At 33.8% G+C, this 19535-nt stretch overlaps 2 protein-coding genes across 2 annotated transcripts; one reads left to right on the top strand and one right to left on the bottom strand.

Annotated features, from left to right (window-relative positions):
* Positions 1–1813: 1813 nt before the first annotated feature.
* On the bottom strand, positions 1814–19443 carry LOC133206134 (membrane-bound transcription factor site-1 protease-like). Its single transcript, XM_061342065.1, has 28 exons — positions 19126–19443; positions 18662–18813; positions 18349–18454; positions 17729–17838; positions 17406–17474; positions 17250–17298; positions 16863–16979; positions 10798–10907; positions 10340–10456; positions 9847–9914; positions 9598–9700; positions 9280–9356; positions 9064–9138; positions 8718–8882; positions 8234–8330; positions 7983–8030; positions 7666–7848; positions 7461–7537; positions 7232–7327; positions 7057–7136; positions 6651–6843; positions 6227–6307; positions 6066–6109; positions 5837–5914; positions 5561–5704; positions 4917–5036; positions 4671–4797; positions 1814–3707 (listed from the first exon to the last, which is right to left on the bottom strand). Exons 1-28 carry the CDS (start codon positions 19301–19303, stop codon positions 3377–3379), a joined length of 3195 nt encoding a protein of 1064 aa, XP_061198049.1. The 5' UTR covers positions 19304–19443; the 3' UTR covers positions 1814–3376.
* On the top strand, positions 11142–14123 carry LOC133171869 (putative nuclease HARBI1). The gene is made up of 4 exons (XM_061306660.1): positions 11142–11351; positions 12457–12787; positions 13279–13602; positions 13972–14123. The coding sequence occupies exons 1-4, from the start codon at positions 11142–11144 to the stop codon at positions 14121–14123; spliced, it is 1017 nt and encodes a 338-aa protein (XP_061162644.1).
* Positions 19444–19535: the final 92 nt, after the last annotated feature.

Genomic DNA, 19535 nt, shown 5'->3' with positions numbered 1-19535 from the left:
GGCGGATCTAAGTTAATGTGAACATTTTGTAAAATGTTCTTTTCCCTCTTATGTTTAAACAAGGCCCAAAATACACAAAAATCTAATTAAATACTATATTACATATTTAGTGGAACATGACCAGCTCATAGGGTTTTTTTTCATCCTATGTTATTAAATATTTTTAATCATCCATATCTTTCAGGCACAAGTAGAATTTAATTAATTTGAAACTGTAATATTATTGGAAAGTATTTCACTTTTTTTTTTTTCATTCATTAAAATCATCAATTGTTTGGTTTTGAATATGACCAACTTGTTTCCATACACCACATCATCATACAATCAACTGTAAAACTATGACATGTAAATATACAAATTTCAGATATACCTCAAGGTTGCATGCATGCTTCTGTTTAAAACAAAATGTGTTCTTTTTCTCCCTCTCTCTCTCGTTTTATATATAATAAACTATAGACATTGATGACTAATTCCATTTGTGCACTAGGGAAACATGCTAAAATCAATAAACATATACTGCATCGCTCCAGAATACTCAGTTAAGGTCTAACTGGATGATGGTAGATATACCAGCCTTCTGCTAGTAATCAGGTCCACAATTACTGTAGATTCATCTCTGTTAGAACATATTTGACCTTTGGTATTGATGCATTCAAGTAAACAATTTATCAATCAATGTTAAGGAAAGAAACCATTAATTGCAATCGATCAATACAAGAATTTGGCAAATATAGCTAGGCTGTAATAGTATATCAATATGTTGAAGTGTACTGAGTAAGACAATGTTTAACTAAGAAGAGAAATGAATGTTGACATTTCAATTTAAGAAAGTTTTACTTACATTTCATTAAACATCTTCAATATTGAAAGAGAGATTAACACAAAGAGATCAATTAATTTACTTTGTTTATGCTGCTATGTAATGAATCATATCTTGATCAAATTTTCAACTTAATGTCTTTAAATGACAACACAAAAAAACTTGTTAAAACTAACCAAAACAGTGAAAAATATAAGAAAATGTTGTAGGACAAAGAACTCATCTAGAAAGTGTAAGTTATGTACTTTGTATATGTCAAAATATGTTTTACTTAATCCTCTCTAAATTAACTTGCTCCAAAACCTTCAAACTGGTCACTCATACATGTACAGGAAATTATGACACACTCAGCAGAGACAGTATTGAGCCACTGCATGCATTTGAACTCTGGGATCTTTGGCATGCCAGTCCTGACTCCAGTGCTCTACAGTGAGCTAAAGGGTTAGCCCAATGGTCCAAGCTAGTAGGATGCCATTGAGTAACTTACACTACCACATTGTCCCCCTCCAAAGAGTGAGACATCATCTCTTTTGGAGTGCCAGCACCTGTGGGGTGAATTTCTAGGAGTAATCACTCTGTCACCCACCACAGAATACATATGTAACAGGAGAAGAGAAAAATGCGACGGACCAGACCAGCATTCAAACGTGGGCCCCTCTGAATCTCTAGTCAAGTGCTCTACCAATTGAGCTATCTGGGCACCAGCGATCAAACCCCACAGATCACCATATTCCTCCCTCCTTAAGGGTATTTGTCCCCAAAAACACCAATCCAGGCTCTTCCCTGGCAGGTCTTGCACCTGTCATTTCCAGGGCAAGGTCATGTCACAAAATGTACCAGGAGTGGAGAAAAATGTGATGGACTAGACTGGGATTTGAACCCAGGACCCTTGAATCTCTAGTCAGGTGCTCCATCAACTGAATTATCTGGCCACTGGTGAAATAAGAACTAGAAGTGATGGTTCAGTTTATGTTGACATAAAGAAAAGATCACTAAAGAATCAGCACTGATTTTATTATGCCATTGTACTGCAATCTAAGATATTCAAAATTAGACAAACACACTTAAAACATACCTAATAAATTAAAACCTACTGATGCATAATTATCACCCACACACACAGACACACATACACAATACAAACTGGTTTCAATCATCTACTTCAAAATTCTAGTGTAAAAAAAAAATTACATCAAACAAACTAAATATCATCCTATTATATCCCTATCTTACTCAGTTCAAGTCTTTGTGCGATAATGCCACAAAAAAAAAATTCATTCCTTTTAGAATTAAAGTCCAGTGCATAATATAACTGAACTCAGTACAAAACTCAATAGCAGATACATGGAAATATGAAAGACTGAAAGTGTATGAAAATGTCTGATGGCAAATCACAATCCAGCTATTCTCCAACACAAAGATTAAAAAAAGAAAAAATTAAGCTGGTATAAAAATGCACTATTTTTAAGAATACTAAATAATTGAAAATGATATACATTGTATGCAGATATAAAATTTTTGACTAGTTTATCCATTAATACCATAATTCAACAATTAATCAATGAAACAAACATTCCTGAATGACTCTCTCACTATGATTTTCACACACACACAGTCTAAAATGGAATGACAAAATACCATAAAGTACACACATACACACTAAGATATAATAATGGAGTTACATATTTGACACAAGATCAAAACAGTTCATCATCAAATTGACATTTAAAAAAACATTATTGTGTGTAATCTATTGTAACAGTGAAGAAAATAACTACACGTAGGTTTATATTAAAATCAATTAAAGAGGCATTAGCTGGGTTTTTTTCTCAGAAATATTCACTTCATTGAAAATTGCTTTATTTTATGTTCATGTACATGTATTTCTTTAATGAAAACAGCATTTAATGATTTCAAACACTTTTTTTACTTTCAAAGAATATATATATGCAGAGTTGTCCCTAAGAATTAAAATAGCGTGGGACATTTAAAATGTAGAAAGGGGTCTAGGGTTTCTCCATTAACAGGGTGATGAGGGAGAATACCAGAGAATGCGGGGGATTCCGTCATTATAGGCAAGGAAATTCCCCGGGGCTTAGGGACAACCCTGTATATGTATCTTTGTTTAAACAATAATTGGCTTGCATGCCAAAATTTGTTCCTCATGTATTTATTTACACTAAAAATGGTTATTTAATGTAGTATTACTAGGTTTCTGTTGTTTTTGTATGAACAAAATGTTTTTTCATTGTTCATTAATATACATGCCTTAGCAATTGACAAATTTTGCAAGAAAATTGGTTGCCATCACTTTTACAGCAAATGCCTCTTTAACATTTGTAATTAACAGCCCATCTTTTTTTTTAGGCTTTAGTGCTATACATGTATAATGTACCAATCAAAAGAACACTTCTTTCAATTGTGAACAAAATTAGAGCTACTTCTACTTATTTACTTCCTTTATTTTTTTTAAGGATTTTAAAGGAAGGAATAATATACATCTGATATGATCAATGAGTTCCTCTGAATATCTTTGGCAACTAGGAGTCACTTCTATTAAACACTTGGTCCCTTTGTACCATATAACATTGTGTGAAACTTTTTTAATCTTGGCTTTTTCCTCCGAGGCTTAGAGCGCCCCCTGTAGTACTGATTTAACAGAAACAACAGTACGAGACCAGTGCCTATAAAGGCCAGCACTGGGAACACACTATTGGAGTCAATATCTTGCATGGCCCCTCCTCCCTGAATGTGAGGTGCCGCGCCATTGCCAAAATTCTCCTTGGCTTCCACTGATTCTATTAAATCCTCCACCACATGCCGCCTTCCCAGTGGCACTGACTCGTCTAGTCCAATGGAGAGCAACTTCTGCTGCTGGAAAAGATTCCTGCAAAACAAAAACCAAAGTCACATGACAATTCCAACTCCTGACCTCCTTGAATTTATGAACTTCCTGTACCATCATGCTAAGAGTGATAACCGGTAAACCCCCTCCTCTCGCCATGCTGTGAAAGCTAGCACCTAATTTATGCATACAGTCAAAGATAATAAACATCAACTCCTATATTTTTTGAAATTTGAGAATTATGAGAAATCTTCCTGTAGAAACTCGTTTTTATCTTTAAATTGCCTCTAGTGATTGGGTGATTTTACAAACATGACAGGGTTTTTAATAATGAAGCAATTGCAAATCAAGTTATGTGCTCTTATGTAAACACAAATACATTTTCAAACTGTAATCAAACAAATGTACACTAACTACATGTAGCTAGTTTGATACTATTCTCTTAAAACTCTTTTTGTTGCTTATAAGTACTACATGTTGATTTTTTAAACCATAGATGTATTATATACTTAGTCTTTGTACACATAATATTTAAATAACAAATTTAGCAGTCCAAGAACATAAAATGTTTCCAAATAATAAAATAAACTTTAAAGTAAGACATATACATGCAAAACAAACATCTGTGTGAAAAGTACATACATGTAAAAAGAGATTAGGAATGTTTATAAATGTCTGTGTGGAAAATATTCAAAGATCAAATAGTTACCTCATATTTCTTGTTCTGGTAATAATTTTCAGAATTTATACATGCCATTTTGTGAAGGGAGATATGACTGAGTTGGAGATAATGGGGGATTGCATAAATTGACATATACATGAAGGTAATTGAAATATTGCATGTTAAAATTCACTTAACTCTTCATACTTACTCTCTGTGTGTCTGAAAAATTGTATTGATGAAAGGGACAACAGATTAAAATACAGAACAAAAGGTCAAACATAAAATAGGGGAGAGGTGTACAATTATTAGAATTAAACACACAGTTAGCTATGGCCACTTACGATGGAGCAGACTTATTTATTGGGTGGCTTGCTGCATAGATGACTCTTGGACATGTTGGTAAAATTCTGGACCTTGATGTACCAAGATGACCTTCAAGCACTTTTGAGTATCGATGTAAATGGTTTCCTAAAAAGGTAAAGAAAAAGTCATCCCATTAACCTGCTACAAATTCTACTTAAAAAATGGCATATCTACAGAGATAAATGTATCATTTTTTATATAACAGTGTATGGCACTGCCCTTACCTTCCATTCTGTTTGGTAGGTCCATTGGAGGAAGGACGACCTTGTCCTGATTTGAGAACACCTGTACTAAGTTATTGTAAGCTGTGTATTCTAGGATAGCACTCAGCATCCAGAAACAATCTGCAGCATAAAGTATAAGACACATTTAAAGTTTTAACTTTTAAAGCATTATAAAGTCAAACCTCGTTATCTTGATGGGTCTGAGAAAAAACTTCGAGATATATGAAGATTTGAGATATTAACCGTAAAATACTTCAGGAATATGTGGTTGGAACTTCCAACTCACTTTGACATATCCATGGTATTCGAGATATCAGCGTTTGAGATATCAAAGTTCAACTGTATATTTTAAACATTAGCTTTAAGAGAAATCGTATGAATACTCTTGAAAACAAAAATCTTCCTAAAAATAATTGAATATGTGAACAATCTAATGGTCTTACATGCAAACCCACTCACAGTGGATCAAGTAGTACATGTACAGTATGTGAACAATATGCATATTTCAAAATGATTTTTGAACTGAATTGGTTTTAAAACAATTTTAAGACTGAGCAATATTTAAAGAGAAATTAAATCAAACTCTGAGAGGAGATATGGACATTATACTTATCCACATCAGTTGTGATTATCTGGCTCATTACCTTTTTGCATGTGGCTGTTATCAAGACAGTTGGAATCTCCATACAGAGCCACTCTCCCACCATTCGGTTGAGCTATTGTCTGATAAAGACCCAAAATAGGAACATTCTCTTTCATGACAGATGACCCCTTTAAAACCTCATGACCTGCAACAGATAGATGTTATATGTCACTCTTGCATTATTCAAAATGTATAAACTGCATTTTCAAGAAATTCAGAGTTGCTATAAAAGAGTCAAATTTTTACTACTATTTCAAGAAATGGCTTAAACACTGACCTTGGTCTTTTAGTGTCTGGGTAACTATGATGCCATCATCTGGAAATTTAGCAAGACTGGCTCCAGATGCATAATACACTGAAAACAAGGCAAAATTATTATTACAAGATAACATACATGTGATGGACATCTAAACTGAAGCAAAGATTAGAGGATATCAAGATATGATGTCATAAATACAAATTTAAGTGTTAGAATCAATTATTGGAAAAACTCTCTCTAGACTCACTTTCATGGTCACCCAGGGTAAAATCTCCCTCATACACTCTGTCACTGAAAAAAGCATACACATTCATCATACCCTGTAAGACTGCACAAGACAAACTATTTTGGCTAAAAATGCTTCTGCTATTTGTTCTGGTATAGATTATAGCAAAATATGGTACCCACCTGAATGCCATACCCAGAGGTGCTAAAAGATCGTTTGTGGCAGGGATGTTGACTCCTCCAGTGTCTGGCATCCACCATTGTCTGGATCCCAAGTGAAAAATTGTTAAGTAATTGTAAATAGCATGAATACAGAGGTAATTGTACACAAGTACAAGGTACAAATTGTATTTTATTTTTTTATATAAAGCACTACATAAATTTTCAATGCATGTACATGTACAATATATGTACTTTTACAGAAAATCCCCTTCATAGATACACATAATGTGTCATATGGTGAACAGGTTTATAACATAGGAAAGACATTTCTTTGTTTATGAGTTATGAAAGCCAAACTTATCTTGAAAAAAAACCCTGAAAAGTCATGACGAATCATAAAATGACCCTGTATGGTCCATAAGTATGGTTGTTTATCCAAATTCACCTTGTATTTTCATCATAGAACTTCACTTTCTTCATGACCGTCACATTGTACCAGTCGGCAAAGATGACAACTGACAAACCATTATCTATGTCTCTCTTAAGCTTTGTCACTTCCTCTGGGAAATACTCCTCCTCAGCATCCACAATCAGTAGGTTCCCATACTGACTGGCATCAAAGCAGGTCAAAGGGGCACCTGAGATATCAAAAATTTAAATTTAGCCAAGTGCATTTACCTGCAGTGCATTTTTATAATTTCCCTTCTCTAAAGTTCTTTTATGATAATTTAGATGTTACCAATTATAAAATTCAAAATTTAAAAAAAAATCGTTATTTTTTTCTGTAATTTCTCACTTATTTCATTGATACCAAGATTTTATTTTTTATTAACAAATAAGTTTGTATTTACCCAAGACTTCAACAAAATACCCTGATGTTCTAATATGATGGTACATGTCTTTAAAATTTGTGTGGATATGGTCTCCATTCCTTAAGAAACAGATAATCTTCTTTACTGTATCTCACAAGATTTCAAATACATGTATAAAGCAACAGAAAGTGACTTATTATTGTGTGAACCTTACCAGTCTAATGGATCATTTTTCATCCTCAGGTTATCTCGTGGGAAGTAGCCAGGTGGATATCTTAGATTGTGGTACTGATCCCACAATATTCTCTTGCTGCAGTAGGCAAAGAAAAGAACCATAAAAAAATTGTCTTTTGAAAAAGTAGAAAATCTAACTGGGATGGAAGTAATTCATCATAAAAAGAAACATCAAATTTTGATTTTGGACATTTTTGAAATGGTGTTACCTTCGAGGTGGAGTTGAAATAATGTGGACTTTAATTGGTAGCTTAAGAGTTGTCTGCCTTGGTGTTGTTTCTTCACCCTAACCATCAAAAAATAAATGACATCATTTATTGAATGGTTTTAGACATTTATAATTTTTAAAGTGTAAACACAACAACAGCAAATAGCTTGTTGACTACATTTAAGTACTGGATTATCTATACCCACCTCTGGGGGTGATTCCACAGTTAGAGTGACCTGTCCCTGAGCTATGCCCTCATAATTTGCTCCTGATTTGGCAACAGAAATGAAGACAGCCAAGTACCCTGACCATGGCCACAGAGTTTTAGAGTAGGAGAATGCCACATCTATGTAGTTTCCATGATGTGGAATGTAGGGTTCCCAACGAGGCTAAAGAATCAAAGGAAAAATTCTTTTAAATAATTTATTAAAAAGTTTTTTACTTGAGAAAAGTTACACATGCCACACACTGATTTACTTGTAGTCTTAAACATCTAATTACATACATGTATATTAAATCTTACTTTGTCAAGTAATTTTCCTGATACTCCCATTCCATTTAAAATCGTTACCTAAAATAATTACAAGTACAATGTATATATAAATTAAACTACAGCTTATGTTCCCCATGTAGATACACTGAAAAATTACATGTAAACATGAACACACTGTTTTCATCTGTTTATGATCTAAAAGTATAAATTAAAATTCTTTCAAGAAATATATCATCCATAGATAAATGTTTCCACACTGATTGAGTTGATATCTGACTTACATTGACTACTACAGGCATGGCACCGTAGAAGATGGGCTGAGAACAGTAAGGCCACATGTATGGGCATTCTGTGAGATCAATATAACTGGGACTCAAACTACAAAAGGTAAATAAAATCTTAATATTATTCAGAATAATGCAGTTTATTATACTTCTGTTAAAATAATTCCTATACATAAAGTTTAGAAGGTAAAATAACTATTTTTATAGTCTGAAAATTTTCAAGAATAGCCAAGCTATACCCGGGGTATAAAATCCAATCCTCAGAAATTATAATATAGATCAGTATTAAAAAAAACGCTTATCCACTGGCTGTGAGTGGGATAACTCTTTCATCAAACCTTGACAGGAACTATTCCCCTCGAACAAGCTCTGGGGGAATAGTTCCTGACGTGGGTTTGATAAAAGAGCTATCCTGCACAGTGGAAAATTGTACACTATATTCCTTGACCTCAAAAGTTTGTATAGTTAATTGTCACAGTACCTGGCTTGTGGTTTATAGGTCCTGAGGGTTTGATAAGCTCTGATAAGGTCCAGCTTGCCATGACCCTGCTCAAACATGTTGACCTCTGGTAACCTCCTGGCTGAAGCCATCAGAGCCTGCTTCATACTGGCAGGGTTAATAATATTGGCTCTGTCTAACACAGCACTGAAATATAACAGTGAAAGGATTTTGACAAGACTGCATGAATGGCCTAACTTCACCAAAATTTGGACAAAACTCTTCCCTTTTAAAGGATTCTTTTAATCAAAATATAATGTTTTAACACTAATAAATGTATGTAAAATAATGCCTTTAAGCAAAAATAATTCAATAATTTTCCTCTGACCTGTACAGTAGGGTAACAGCTCCAGCAACCACAGGGGAGGCAACACTGGTTCCAGACAGAGACCTACATCCACCCCTAAAACACCACCCCAAATACTCCATGTCAATAATATGGTTCCATAAATTTCAATGAATATAAATACTCAAATCATACAAAAAAATGTTTATTTCCTTATTTTGATTACTACAACTTCACTTACAAAATATTAACACTTACTTGAGGGCTGATCCACGAACAGCTGATCCATATGTGACAATGTCTGGTTTTAATCTTCCATAACCATGAGGAAGTTCCTGTAAAATAAGGAGAACCCAATTAATTTCTAATTTACAAGTAATTTTCAAAAATCTGAAAGTAAAAAATTCATTTCTGATTTCTATAGAGATGCAAAAAATGGTTTAACAACATTCTTCCTTAAAGTGAAAGTTCAATTTGTGCATGCATCTTAAATCCCATCTATATCTACATGTAGATAAAGCAAGTACATGTACATTCATCAACATGAAGAGACAAATGAGTAGATTGTCCATTTACCCATGTGGTCATTCCTCTGGAGGAGAACCTGGCTATCTGGTTATCAAAGTTGATCCCTCCCACTCCTATGACATCCATCTGGTCAGCTGGGTTGTTAAGAGTGCTTCCAAAAATCATGTCAAAACTATATATATACTTTCTATTTTTCCAGTACATGTAATTCAACTATCTAGTACTTCTACTCATGAGTGATAACATATTTTTAAATCCAAAACAGTTGAGAGTTCAACATATGGTTTTATAACCTACCCATACAGAGGCCCATCATTTCCAATAGCAGAGATCATGATCACTTTGTTGGCTGTCAGTTCCCAAACCTGAAATCATAATGTCATGCTTTGAGTACTATACTATGAATCAAGTATGTGCATTTCATCTGATTATAAACCCACCCACCCACCCCCAAACACACACCACCAACCCAACCCCAAAATATCATCAAATTCTTTCATTTGATTGACCAAGATCTTAAGCAAAAATGACTAAGAAAAAAAAAATCTTGAGAAACTAGGGATTTAACTCTGTGCAAATCAAGCTAGAGAAACTCAAGTTTACCATGCAAGCCTTTAATGTGTGATGGAAACTCTTGAGTTTCCCTCAGAGGACCCCAGCTTACAGAAATTCTGATTTTACCTCAGAGGACCTCAAACTTCCCACAACAAAAAAGCAGTCATAAAACTCTTGTTCAGATTTGAATCTTCTCCTATCTACAGGTAAATGTACAATACAACAGAATACTTACCTTGTCAACAAAGGGGTGATCCATAAAATCTGGTCCGCCAATGCTGAGATTGAGTACATTGATTTTCTTCAGGATAGCATAATTAAAGGCATCCAAGAACCATGAAGTGTACGACACCTGCGAATAAAACACAGCACAGGTACAGATTTCCTAGTCCACTGCACTAATAGTGTCACATATATATTAATATCATAATATGACAAGAGATTTGTGCAGGAAGACCAGCTGAGGGTACTTGCAATGAATAAAAACATGCATGTATTGTACTGTCCTGGTCTATGTTTAAAACCAAAACTATCCAAGTACAAACCTGATTATTTGTGAACACTCTATACATAAAAGCATACAAACCTGACTCCTAGTAAAAAAAAAACACATAACCACACAATCATGACTGTTTGTGAGCACTGAGCAGTATTCTGGAGATGAAAAGAAAAAAAAAAACAAACCAAACAAACCTGATTGTTTGTGAACACTCTGTAGACATGAATGTCAGCATCAGGAGCAAATCCCAGACAGTCCTTATAACTGGCAATGACTCCAGCCACAAATGTACCATGACCTAGACCTTCAAAGACAAGCAACCATTAAGTTAAACCACCTACTTGTTATCAATTGCCATTCTGGATCCGGTTGTATCAATATTTAATGAGTGATTAAAGCTTCATTAAACTGATCATTTTTAATGTGTCATTAAATTCCGTTGTATCAATCTTTTAATGAACGAATCGGTGCATTAAAGCTTCATTAAACTCCTCAACTTTAATGAAGGTAAGGGGGCTTCATTAAGTGGTCATTAAGTATGGCAGCCAGCCTTATGTTTTGCCAGCTAGGCAGACGGAGAAATGACAGAGTCTTTCGTGAGCGTTTTTCACTGCACACTATGGACGATGAGGAAATTCGGAAACGATACCGTTTCCGTAAAGAAAATATTGGACGGCTTGTCACATTACTGGAACCTTCACTAAGGCATTCCACAAATAGATCGCACTCTTTGTCAACAGAATTACAGGTATAAACATGCTTATTTCCGTAAAAAATCAAATTATGGATAAAAAAACAAATTAGAAATTCCCACTGCGTCAATGCATAATCATTCACTGAATCCAAAATAGACTTTGTTCAATTTGTGACGTCATTTCTTTCGTCATCATCTATGAGGCGGATCTAATATTGTATACATGTACTGTTGATAAAAGCAGCAAAGCGGGACAGATCTAAATAAGTTTTATCAATAAATAAATACAGTTGGTTACAGTTTCCTAATAAATATTAGGACTACATGTATAGGTCTCAATAAAATCACAAATAATAAATATTAGGACTACATGTATAGGTCTCAATAAAATCACAAATTATATATATATATATATATATATATATATATATATATATATATATATATATATATATATATATATATATATATATATATATATATATATATATGATACGTTAAAGATCTATAGACTGTAACCCCCCCCTTTCCCGCCCACCACCACGCAATATATTTACGTGGATTGCTTTTTTTTATTGTTAAAGTTTTTTTTTTACTCGTAAATAATTTTCTGTAGTCCCCACCCCTACTCCTTTTTGAAAAAAAAAATGATGCTACATGCCTGATACTTCTTACATTTTACAAGAAACACTCGAGAAAAAAATCATTTCAGAGATTGAACATTATATAAAATTTATATCCATTGTTTTGATATTATCAATAATTCAACGCACTGAGAGAAAAAATATATATTGTGGGTAAAATAAAAGAACTTCAAACCATTTTCAAAAAATTACATTTCAAAGTTATGCCTTTATTTGAAAAATAAATAAATAAATAAAAACAAACTTATGCCTAAAACCGACCCTATTTTTCATAAGCATAAAGTAGTAAATCCATTTTTTTTCTTAGACCCACACCAAAATAAAGTAGTGTAAATTGGAATTTTGTTGGATATTATTTTATAAATAATTTTAACTTATTTTAATTTAACTTATCTAACATAATGCGTGTAGACCTATGTATTTTTTCCGCAGAAAAGTAAACATGAAACCAGTTTGCAGATTATAAATTGCGCATAAATAAGTCTACAAATTTTAAATTTTTTTTTCAAATTTAGATTCTGATTGCCTTGAGATTTTATGCCAGTGGAAGTTTTCTTCAAGTTCTTGGTGACACAACTGGGGTCGACAAGTCAACAGTCTCTCGAATCGTTCTGAAAGTGTTGCAGTCACTGGTATCTCTTGCGCCCAGATTTATTAAATGGCCAGCAGACGAGGAGCTAACCAGCATCAAGAGTGAATTTTTTAAATTAGCAGGCTTTCCAGGTGTTATAGGCTGTATCGACGGCACTCATGTGAGGATCCAAGGACCGTCAGAGAATGAACCAGCATTTGTGAATAGGAAAGGCTACCACTCAATCAATGTTCAAGCTATCTGTGATAATGCTGGTATGCAAAAATGAGATTTGATATGAAATATATACTTCTTTTTACGTAAGCTAGAGTGAGATTCTTTGTTATTGCATTTACATAATAATATAAAAATTGTTTTAATATCATTACATAGGATAAAAATTGAATATTAGTGAGTACTTTTTTAAGAACCGAAGCATATTATGATACAGTTATGATTGTGAGTTTTTCGGAAACATTTTGTACAGTAAAAGTAACCAAAAATAACCTTGGAATAACCCCCCCCCATCCTCCCTGGGAAACGCGCACCTCTCATGAGTTGGTCAGATAAAGATGATGGAGAGTACCTTGTTAAGAAGTATGCAACCCTTCCTAGCTGTTTCGCGTTTGGATAGTCTTTTTTTTTTTTGTCTGATCAATATTATTTTTACTCGACATTTTTAACACGACCCCTTACCCCTTACAGTGAAATTCATGGATCCGCCCTAGCACTGGTTAACTGTAGTTATTGTGCCTTTTTGATACAGGTAAATTTACCAACATCGTGGCAAGATGGCCAGGTAGCACACATGATAGCCACATATTTAACATGAGTGGAATAAAGCAAGATATTGAGCGGAACTTCCGCTCTATCAATGATGGCATCATATTGGGCGATATTGGGTATGCCTGTAAACCATACCTTATGACACCATACCTCCGACCCTCCTCTCAGGCCGAGGAGCGCTTTAATACAGCGCATTCTAAAACACGCGTGGCCATTGAGAGGACATTTGGCTGGTGGAAACGACGGTTCCACGTCCTTCATTCTGAAATCAGAATGAAGCCAGAGAGAGTGTGCACAATTATTGGTAAATATATAATTCGTTAATATACTGTCATTTATAATTAACCATGCGCCTGGTACAGAGAGAAGGAAGCAATTCAGAGAGTTGTAGGTCAAATTTCAAGGTAAAGATCATAAGTCAAAGGTCAAAGTATGCACAGGTGAAATATTGAACCTTATCCTCTTTCATTTAAAAGTTTTGAGCATATTAAAGATTATGTTATAGTATAAGTGTATTTGTGACAGAGAGAAAAATTGACAGACGAATAGGATTACATGTACATCATAATCTTATATGAAATGCGTTTAAATATAGCTTGACAATGAAGTTTAAATCAAAAAATTAAAAACTTTAGAATTTATGTATGCATTTGTTTCCATAACTACACTTTAGGTGCTTGTGCAGTTTTGCATAACCTGGCTATAATGTACAACGAGCCACCGATGGATGAAGATATAACTGTTAATGGAAATATACAGGGAAATTACAATGGACCCGAGGATGGAAAGAACATCAGGAATTACATCACACAACATTATTTCTAGATAGGACAGTACTTCATTGGCTAAATACTCCCATTCTACTGACGTGTTTTTATCTCTCTAAACAGAATTTTAAACAGGATTTTAAAATTTGAAGAACCTTCACTACAGAACAAGTTAAGGACCCTCTAGACTATACACTGATAATAATGTTTTTGGACACCAAGAATATTATATCGTATAAAGGTGTAAATACTGAGTTTTATTTTTATATCATTTTCAATACAGGGTAGTAGTCTAGCCATATACAACCAGGAAAAATGTTCAAAGCCTACGATGTATTGATTGAAAGAAATCACTGTCGAGCGCGCACTGAATCGGGAAAATACATGAACATGAACACGAAGTCTTCAGTTAATTTATGAAATTGATGCTTAGAATTCTTTAAAAAAAAAGAACTATTTGATAACATGATTCATATATTTATTAATCTTCATTGGATAAATTTAACTCCAATCGCAATTTTTTATTCATTAATTGGTAATAAATTGTTTGCTCCTGTATCTTTTTCTTTTGTTCTACCAAAACTTCGTACTGCATTCTTGTAACATCTTCGGGCCTTATTCTCTTACGTTGACCTCGATCATTTGGAGTTCCCACTTTTTTTGACCTACAATGCACAAGGGTAAACTTTTACAGTTGTGATTGTGCATGCGGGATTGAAATTCAGCGTTAACGTATGTATGTAAATTTACCTTTTTATGATTAAGAGTAGCTTATGAAGATCTTACCAAACTAAATAAATCTATTGTGTATTAGTTCATATATTGATACACGTCTATGCATTATAATGTACATTTGAAGAAAAAAAATTAAAAAAAAAAACATAATAAATTTGGGGTAATTTTATGATTAAACCATGAAATGGTGAGCAAGTTATTGTATTTTCTACGGTTGAACTGTTCATTTAAATTACTAATTTTCTAAGTTTTATTACATGCTTGACTCCACACATGTCTCCATGCTTGTGGCTGCAGTACTAGTTTTATTTTCTATGCTGGTTATTTCTTCCACCATCTGATCGGGCGAGCAATGAGTCTCCTGGATTGGTGTGACTTGTTCTGGCTGAAGTTTTAATTCATTTTGCTGGTGGTCAAGTGGAATCAGCAGATCAGTAAGAATTGAGACGGTATTTGGCGAGCCAATCAAATTGATGTTGCTTTCATCTTTGGTTACAAGTAAAAAAAGAAAAGAGATAATACTAGTACTACAGTATACCATAAAGGTTTTAGATTGACATCATTTCAAACCACCCTCATTGCCATGCGCAGACCTGGGGGGGGGGGGGTCCAGACCCCTTTGAAGTTCTTTGGAAGAGTCATACATGTATATATATGAAGCTTGAGAAGCGAAGAAAAGACGCTCAAACAGCCCCTCTCCCCAACTTCATGTTAATTTTGCGTTCTAAATTTTAATTCAACAAAACAAATTAAATAAATTATAATGAGAGTAAAAATGAATTTGATGCCCGCATAAATTAATTTTTGCTCTTACCAATTCTAATCAAGTCAATCGTTGTCATTTGCACACCTGTGAAAACTACTGTAAGCAAAGGAAGAAAACTCCAATTTGTTTGTCTATACTGCCTGACCCTTTCAGAACCTCTTCGCAGAATTATATTACCGGTAAATGTTTACTATTACTTTACACAATATTTCTTATGACATATAGATGATTTTGCAACTTGATTCCGATAAACTTATATACCCCCCCCCCCCCCCCCCCCCCCGAAAATTAAAAAAAAATCAAACCCTTATTTATCAATCCTTGTATCTGGTCCATATAATATTTAATATAAGTAATTTGTATTTTATATTTCTTGCAAATTGAGAACTTTCACTTACCAGGTGCCTGAGTCTCGAATCCGGATAATCCATTAAAAGTTGGAGAATCTTTGTAGATATCAACGATCTTTTCGCTGACTGTCGAAAGAGGTTTTGCGCAGGGTCCTCCCCCTGTTTTTCTCTGTGAAAGTTTGTTGTAGCTGAATTCCTTTTTTGCCGTCTGATGCATATTGGTCCATTTGGTTTTAATCTCTTTAGTAGTGCGACTTGAAACTCCTAACGCATTTATTTGCGCTGTTATATTATCCCATACTTTTTTTCTTTTTCTCATTGGTAACACTATTGGTTAGTTTGCTATTAATGATGTTAATATTTCTCTCAACCAGTTCGGCTAAAAGTTGAATTTCGCTAAAATCAAAATTTTTCCCCCGATTTCTATTACATTTAAATTGAATTCCTTCGGTCATTGTAGCACAATTTTTTATGAAATGACGTTTCTTTATGTTATAACCTTCAAGACGCTCACAGACTTCATAAAATGACGTAATTTATTTTTTTGCGTCATAATTAAAAACCGCGACCATTTTGGCGGACTTTTAATTGGTCTTATAAGCTCATTTATTAAATAATTGGTACGTGTATATGTTAAACAAAGGAAACGCCCACGGAAACGCCCCCGGAAGTCGAAACGCATTGCATTGAGGGATATTCTCCTAATGTTAATAGACCTTTAATGAATTCTTAAATGTTTAATGATTCATTAACTAATAAGACTCTAACAAAGGTTTTGTACAACACGTTTTAATGCCTTCATTAACTAATGCATCATTAGGAATTTAATGATTCATTAGGCTTAATAACTCATTAAAGTTAATTAACCGTTGATACAACCGAATCCAGATCAGATAGTTTTAAATTTTACAAAGATAAATTTCTGTGATATATATTATACTGTTACCATCGTCCAGTGTCTTTTCATTGGTCCAGTTAGTCCTGTCCTTGATCCTGCCCTTTTTGAAGTGTGGATGGTCCTCTGAGAGACCAGTGTCAAAAATGGCTACTTTCACACCAGTCCCTGTAAAGAGTATGTGTACACTGTATATTGTACTTAATGTTGAACATAACCCTCTACATGTAGAACTGAGTAATAAGTCATAGAAACGAATATTATACCATGACTTAATACATGTAGAACAAAATTTTAACAAGTGTAACAAAAGGCGAACCATCCTTCTAAGGAGGAAGGTTTCTAAACATACAAGTTTACTTGAAGGCATTGTGCCATTTTACATTAAATGTGAAACATAAGTACACTGTATGAAAGTCGATACACATTAAATTATACCTGTGAATCCCATATTCCAGAGAATCTCGGCTTGTAAAGCACTCACAATCTGAAAAAAAAAGAACATGTGCAAAGTGGCATGTGCATGGACTACTTGGAAATAAAACATGTAAGTTAAATTGAATGGATTCATTCCAAAGTCATGCAATTGTTCACCTGTTTAGGTACAGCCCTCAGAAGTCGCCTTCCTTTAAACCTTGCAGGTGAATGCCAATATGTTGCACCCTAATTAAAATAAAAGAAGAAAAATACGGTAACTCATAATTATTATTGAATTGATTGTAAAATTGTATCTGGTTGTATATGAACATGTTTACTCAAATTTTGAGAATCGCTCCACATTGTATTTTCCCCATCACAGACATACATGTACATTGTAATTTGACATTTCAGTATTTTCAGTATAATGACTCTACATTTAAAAAGCTGTTGTCCCAGTTTTTCATTAAGGTTTATAGACTTGAAGTAATCTTACTGACCAGGGAGAGACTTTTGCGGTTGTGTGATCTTGAGGAATGAAAGGTTTGAGGACACATATTTGAGGTCGTCTCGTTACACTCCTTGTCTACGACTTCCTGCTGCTCCACATCTACAGATCAAATCACATCAAGACATCTTTATTGTGAAAACCTACCTGTTCAGTATCTACAAAATACTTGCCAATAACAATTGTGCATCCCCCACCCACCCCCTCATTATTACAAAATAAACACTCATTGGTCATTCCAAATAAATTCAAGAAATTCAAGCAAGCCTTGTTGACACACCATCTATGTTTCAATGTTCAGTCATACAACCAAAGAACACAACAATTTCCTAGGTGGTACTGTACTTACTATATATAAAAAACTACACGGGGAGAAATGCAATCCCAATCTGTACTTACATTGCAAACTTTGAATACATACAAAGAATTTATCCTTTCAAGAATAGACATAAATTTATAAAGAATTTATTCTATGATGAACAAACATAAATTTATAAAGAATTTATCTTAACATGAATAAACATGAAATTATAAAGAATTCATCCATACAACAATAGACATAAATTCATGAAGCAGGTAATGGCACTCCAATATACTGGTACACTAAGTTACCTTTGACAAACTTAAGTGACCTAGATAACTTCTTATGAGGGGTTATTCTTTTGATGATTGGGTGACTCTCCAATGCTTCAATGCCCTCAAGTCTGCCATCATTCAGCTGTTCAAACAGAAACACATGTATCAACACATTATCTACATAGAGCACATGTACATGAATATTTCACACTCGAACACATGTACAATTAGAGTCAATGTTTCTTCAGAAACTTCAATATTTTTCAAATACTCATTTACATCTTTAGTAATTATTGTATTGGCAAAAGTGTGCTCAGGGGTACAAGAAGTGAAATGATGTTAATATTACCTTTACAACATCAAAGTCACTTGGATACTCAAAAGCCAGATTCTCTCTGGGAATGATTTTCCAAGACAAGACTCCTGAGTCATGAAGAGCCGAGGTTAGAAATCGCTTCCTGGCTTGGGGTTTGTAGTATCCATTAAATGAGACAATGTATTCTTAAAAAACAATTCATTCGTCAAATCAAATGTCATTGTATATTTGATGTTCTAATGCATGGTAAATTAAAACATATTTCTCTAGACCTTTTTTACTTTATTTTAAATACATGTGCTAGTATGTTAAAAGCATTCTCCCAAAGTCAGCTTTCTTGTGCAGACCTAGATTTTAAGAGAATGCTTGATTAAAATACATGATCAAACTGTTTAATCTTCAATGTAATATCAATGCTAGACATGAAATTCATTAGAACTTTATATCACATGTAAAATTCCCATGACACATACTGCAGATATAAAACAAATACTTACCATGATCAATGACTGTACTTGAGTAATCAACCTGGACTTTCTGCACCTGAGACTTATTACAACCAGTGTCTACATACACCAATGTACTTTCTCCTGATGTCTCACATAAATACAATATAAGTAATGTCAGTAACATTACTGTGTGTCTATAGAAACGTCCAGTTAACCATGGAAACATGGTTTAAACTTTAAACATCAAAGATTTCACATTCTGCATACATGACCATGATGACAATACTTTGAAATTTCATTTGGTTCTGACATCCCTAGTTATCTTATTTTCTCATTTAGGGATAAGAAGTTTCCTATTCTCCAAATCTGGAAAATAAAAATATGTTTGAAAATAAAGCATTAATAGTTTATGATTTGTTTAATGCTTGTCCCAACTACATGACCTACATGACAAGGGA

The sequence above is a fragment of the Saccostrea echinata genome, unplaced genomic scaffold, assembly GCF_033153115.1.
Source record: "Saccostrea echinata isolate AGI-Se365-2 ecotype Australia unplaced genomic scaffold, CSIRO_AGI_Sech_v1 ptg000054l, whole genome shotgun sequence".
Classification (NCBI taxonomy): Eukaryota; Metazoa; Mollusca; class Bivalvia; order Ostreida; family Ostreidae; genus Saccostrea; species Saccostrea echinata.
Note: the sequence above shows the minus strand (reverse complement) of the source record. Positions and strands in the feature narration are given on the sequence as shown.